The sequence below is a fragment of the Crocodylus porosus genome, unplaced genomic scaffold (assembly GCF_001723895.1).
Source record: "Crocodylus porosus isolate Cpor-Errol unplaced genomic scaffold, CroPor_comp1, whole genome shotgun sequence".
In the NCBI taxonomy this organism is placed as follows: Eukaryota; Metazoa; Chordata; order Crocodylia; family Crocodylidae; genus Crocodylus; species Crocodylus porosus.
In genome coordinates this window covers 58,480,865-58,486,864 of record NW_017728931.1, presented here as the reverse complement: position 1 = coordinate 58,486,864, position 6,000 = coordinate 58,480,865, and the positions used below count along the sequence as shown (strand labels likewise).

At 42.5% G+C, this 6,000-nt stretch overlaps 1 protein-coding gene across 2 annotated transcripts in view; it reads right to left on the bottom strand.

The window, feature by feature from the left end:
• Positions 1-6,000, bottom strand: part of SLC17A8 (solute carrier family 17 member 8) — a 39,561-nt gene that overhangs the window by 10,200 nt on the left and 23,361 nt on the right. For both annotated transcript variants that reach the window (XM_019545131.1, XM_019545132.1), the window contains exons 6-7: positions 2,049-2,135; positions 1,119-1,258 (exon numbers count right to left, since the gene is read on the bottom strand). In XM_019545131.1, the coding sequence (XP_019400676.1) occupies positions 1,119-1,258; positions 2,049-2,135 (227 nt within the window). The remainder of the gene's footprint in view (positions 1-1,118; positions 1,259-2,048; positions 2,136-6,000) is intronic.

The following is a 6,000-nucleotide window of genomic DNA, read 5'->3' as shown; positions in this document are numbered from 1 at the left end:
TGCCATCGCCTTCTCCCCAGCTGTTCTGGCTGGGTGTGGGGGGAAGCAGATCTGCACAGCAGGGGCCTCCACTCCCCCCCGCACTGGCAGGCAACCACTAGCAGGGGAGGGCAGGACAAGGGAGAGATTTTGTGCTGGCCTCCCACCCTCCGTGAAGCTGACAGCAGGGGTTGGGGGGGGAGGGGGTGCTGGCAGGCAATCAGGGATGTCCCCCACTTGGATGTGCTTGGCTGCCCTTGGCAATCTCCAGTACTTTGGGAGGTATATGGCAGTACTCCCTGCCTTCTGGCCTCAGCCAGTGCAGGTATCTACTTGCCTCTCCCCACCATAAGGCAAACATATGTTCCCATCATTCTTGATCCAATCTATGCAGCTTAAAAATACCCATATACATTGGACTGATTCTGCCGTGGGCTTTTTGAATGTCTGTATTTAGCCTATGATTTTTAACCAAATCCCTGAGATGCAAAAGCAAGTTTGGGTTAGTTTGTTACAACTGTTCAGTAACAGAAACCAGGAAGAAAAAGGTTATCGAGAAATAACTTCTGTTATAAATGGAGGGAGCTAGCTTGATTGCAGTATAAATTTTGGTCTTAGGCTTCCAAGGTGTTACTAGTAACAAAACTAAAAATGGTGTATAGTTTTACAGAATTGGAAGGTTTAGGATTTGTCTAGACTGTGTCAGCAATGGGAGAAGAGGGTTGAGCAGGAGGGCACTCCTGACTGCAAAAAGACCTTCTATAACATTAGTAGAAGGCATAGACAGAAAAAGGAACCTCTGGAGTCAGTCCCTGGTCCAGATAGCTCCACTGACATCCTTTTTTGTTAAGTTAGCAGGATTGCTTACATGTGAGATCATAATGTGTCTCCTTAAGTTTAGGTATGATTAGGACCCTAGAGCTGAAAAGACACTGAATTGTGCAAGTGGATTAGGTTTCCATGTTTGAATGAATGGGGCAATTCCTGCAGTCCTTACAGAAAAAAATCCTCCCACTGAGATCCAAAGGTCCATCGAAGTTCTAAATAGTACATCTATCACTGAGCTCATGCAAAGTTGCTATAAATGACAACCATCATCGAAGTCTAGATATTCTCCATCCCTGGCAAATTCTACTTACACTTGCATTAACTAAGCCAGCTCCTTCACCTATACTTGTTTCTATGTATGTCCTTTCTTCATTAGTTATAGTCGGATGTGCTGCAGGACTTTCATAGGCATGCAAGAGCCAGAACATGTACCAAACAATCCCAAACATCCCTGCAGGGGTAGAAAGATTTGATTTCAAAATCTAAAAGGCAATGCTTAAACATTTAATACTAGAGATCAGCATTTATCCAACAACCAAAATCAAATCAAATTTTGACATGAAATCTGCATAGGTGACCATGGAAAAAAAACAGATGTGTAGTTATATTGCCCTATAGTTGTATAGGGCATCTAAATATCTTATCAATATGCTGCAATTATTTACCCAAAGAAAAGGAGAAGGAAAAAATTTAACTCTACTTGGGATTTGCTTGTCAAAAATAGGTATGGTATAGAAACAAGTACAGCAAGCAGATCCTGATGGCAAATTCTGAGGCAAGCTCTGTACAAATGATTCCACCTCTGAAATGGACTAAGGGCAGCGAATATTTAACCCTTTATTGTACAGTTAGATTATTACAGTGTAAAAGCATTTGCAACAGATTACCATAGTATTCTCTTAATACATATTGGATATTCAGTACGTTAAGAGCAAGCTTAAAACAAGTAAATAGATATCAGAAACAAAGGGTTTTGTGATAATTTCTACCCAAAAACTTGTCCAACATCTCTCTGAACTATACAGTTGGTTCAATAAAAGCTATTGCCAATAAACCTTGCTTCTCACACATTTCCTTGCCTATCATGGCTACAACAACAGTCCAAACCTACTAGGAAAAATACAGTAATTTTTTCAAAATCTGAACTACTTTGATCAATATTTTATAAAGTTGATTTAAACTACAGTATTTACAATATCAATCCAATTGAGTGGGTTTTATTTTTAAACTGTATAACTCACCATAAATATAAAAGACTGATGACCATCCTATATACTGTACCAATACCCCTGCCAATGGCATGGCCACCACTGCACCTGCATAAGAACCTGAAGACCAAAAGGAGTAGGAAAGCATATCAGCTATGTTATGTGATTCATGTACGGAGGAATTTGAAAAAATACAACATGTATTGAAGCCCAGGATCCCAAAGTTTAGGTCTGAACAAAAACAGTAAAGAGATTACTACGTAGCAGCATCTACCGAAATAGGTAAAAAATGTATTATCCCCAGTACACATATGGAGGAAATGAGCTACAGAAAAGTTAATAGTACAATGTTAAAAAGTGTTAAGAAGTGAAAGAGCATATTGGCTGTACTTGTACTGAAAAAATCTTCTATCATTGTGCAATCTGAAAAACTCTAACACTGTGAACAGCAGAGTCCTCATTTAGACCTGCAGTGGCTATGTTTATCTCTGCGTTGTCTTCACGACATCAAAAAATCAGATGGCTGAGAGAATGAAAATCAGAAACAGGATGTGTTATTGCTTAAACGTCCCAGACAGATGCTTATCCAGCCTCTTCTTGAAAACTTCCAATGAAGGAGATTCCATAACTTTCTGCAGTTTGTTCCATTGTCCTATCATCCTTACAGGTAGGGAGTTTTTCCTACGATTTAATTTAAACTACACCCTGGGGAATTATATGCCCATGTAAGTTTGTGTATAAAAGGCATAGATGCACATAATTGCATCATTTTGCATAATTTAACCCTGGCAGGCTCTGTGCCTCCACCTCCACAGGGCTCCCAGCACTCCAGGCGGGAGCCCCATATGGAGGCACCAAGCTCAGTGGCACACAACTGGACACCTGGTAAGTAGGAAAAGGAGCTCCTTCCTGTGGGGGGAGGGGGAACATGGGAGTGTGTTGGTGGGTGTGGGTTGCATGCTATTGGCCTGGGCTGGCCAGTTTTGTGCCTCCACATAGGGCTTCCAGAACTCCAGCAGGAAACCACATGTGGAGGCACAGAGCCAGCCCAGCCTGATGGGCAACTCCGTGCCTCCATGTGCAGCCTCTCACTGGAGCGCTGGAAGCCCTGCATGGAGACATGTAGCCCACCCAGCCTGATGGCGCATGGCTCCTGGTCTGCATGCCATTGGGCCGGGGGGGTACTCCATGCCTCCATGTGGGGCTTCCAGCACTCCAGCTGGAAGCTGCATGTGGAGATGCAGAGCCTGCCCAGCCTGATGGTGCATCGCCCCTGCCTGCAGTGCCATGAGCCCCACGTGCTGGCACAGAGCCAGTCTGCTTTGGTATGAAGGTGTATGCCAGCAGGCTGGGCAGCTGTGTACCACCATGTGCAGCTCCTGGGACTCAGCTGGAGCCATGCACTGCCAGGGGCTCTGCCTGCCACAGCCCTGAATCCTACTGCTCTAGTGTGGTCTGTGCACCATGGGGGGGGATGTGTAGCAGGGGGCCCTAGGATGTGTAGCAGGGGGCCCTACACCCACCCACAAACCCCACACACTCTCATACCCACACCCCGCACAAACCCCACCACACACACGCCTCCACAAATCCCACACACCCCTCCACACCGATCCCCCCAACCATACAAAGTACCTGCATATATTTCTAAAGACCGTTCAATTAGTGTTATATTTAGTTTAATTTGTAAGGGCAGAAAGTAATTATTCATAGTATTGAATTTTTCTGAACATAATTCCCTGAGGTGTACTAAACCTCCTTTGCTTCGGTTGCAACCCTGTGCCTCCTATGCTGCCCACTAGGGAGAGCAGTTTTTCACTATTCCATGAACAGCCTTTCATGCTTGAAAACTGGTATCATTTCACCTCCCTGACCCCCTTAGCTTCCTTTTCTCCCAACGGAAAATACCTCACTCTCTCAACCTTTTTTCATACAGCTTCTATTCCAACTTCTTTATAACCTTTCTTGCTTAATTCTGGAACATTTCCAGTTTCCCTACATCCTTAGAATACAGTGTCCAATACTGCTCACAATACTCCTGCTAAGACCTAAGCAGTGGTGAGTAAAGTGGTACTATCTCCCTCCATATTTTGCATGGAGTACCTCTTTTAATGTACCAAAATTACATTTGCTGTCTTTTGCAATAGCATAATACCTCTGACTCATGTTGAAGTTGTGAACAACCAAAACCCTTCTTAGCCATATTACTGTCTAGGCAGTTATCCCTGATCCTGGATGTACGCATCTAAGTTTTCCTTCCTGGGGTGTCTCATATTCCTTTATGTTTTGCTGAATTTCATCCTGTTGTCTGTAACCCAGTGCTCCCTATTTTCAAGATTCTTTTGAATTCCAATCCTATCTGTCCATTTTTGTGTCATTTGCAAACATGATCAGTATACTCTCTATCCCTGCATCCCAGATATTAATAAAAATGCTAACAGCACCAAGCCAAAAAAAAACCCCTTTGGAACTGAACTTGAAACATCCAGCCACTCTGACATTGGTCCATGTGTAGTTACTCTTTGCTTGTGGTTATTCAACCAATTATATATCCTTCTAACATGAATTCCATTTTGCCCACATTTCCATTCACTTATGAGAAAGTCACATGGGACTGTATCAAAAGCCTTGCTTAAGTTTAATTATATTATGCCCACATTCACCTCAGCCGTAAAATTAGTTACCTTATCAAAAAAGGGGGTGAGAGAGGCAGAGAATTAAGTTGGTTTGGCATAATTTATTCTTAACAAATCCATGATAACTCCTAGTGATCATCCCTTTGTCCTAAAGATGTTTACAAATTGACCATTTTATAAATTTGCTTTAGTTATTTCCCAGGTATTGAAATCAGGGTGACCAGCCTACAATTCCCCAAGATAAAATTCCACTTTTTCCTGCTTAATAAACATAGGTAGCATGTTAGCATGTCCCTGAGGACCACTGACATTAGCAACGTGAACAAGCATCTAGAATAAATGGTCAATTTTCAACATGGCGAAAGCAACACAGGTACAATGTGCATAGGCTCCAGAATAGGAGTGGTGTGCTGCATATTTGTTAGTGGCCTGGCAAAAGACATGAGCATGTAAGTATAAGAATAAGGAAGCTCCCTTGAGATACTATCGAGAACTCAAGTAGAGTTTGGTGTCACAAATGAGAAAGATTGCTAATGAATTATTCCAAGAGGTAAGCAGATTCAGTTGTTCACTGTTCATTTGGCACTAGTTCCTATTACTTTGTTAATAAAATAACCAAAGTAGGAGTTATTATCAGACACACCAAAAGCATGTTGCTCCAACCCTCCTTGGAATAATTTATTAGCAAAGTCTTATCTGACATTACTCAACCCAGAGTTTTGTGACTAGGTGACATGTTTCTCACTTACTTCTGAAGAAATAACTAAACAAAATGCAAAAAACATGATCAGAGACATCTGGAATGTATTTGGAATTGTGGTTTCCTAAATTTTCCAGTCATATTTATTTACTTTTCCAAAATAAAATGGGGTGATCCACAACATTCAAAGGGGACAGTGGCCTGCTAGACTTGGTCAGCCCCTTCCTGGAGGATAGGAGAAAAGAAGGAATTCTTCTTGTCTAGTAAGGAGTGAAGTTGGAGCACTCAGCCTGCTGTCCATTATGCTAAAACGTTATGAGATGGTGTCCATCCAGTCATGACTTCAAAGAGCCCCAGGGAGATTCATGGAAATTTAACCTCCTCCCATAATTCTACTAGACTCCTCCTGTGGCAGCCTTCTGCAATTTCCCACAAATTATTTCTCCAAGGAGGTATTCTGGGAACAGTGGGATGGGTACCAGAAGGATAGCGCAGTTACAACAAGCTAGTAAGGTACAGGCATGAACACCTTGTAAAGCAAACTGAAGCAGCATGGGTGATGGGAAAAACTCAAGTAATTTCCAGTTCAATCAGCACTGGCTTAGTCCCAGCAAAAGCATTGTAATCCCCTCAAAATAAAACATATGAT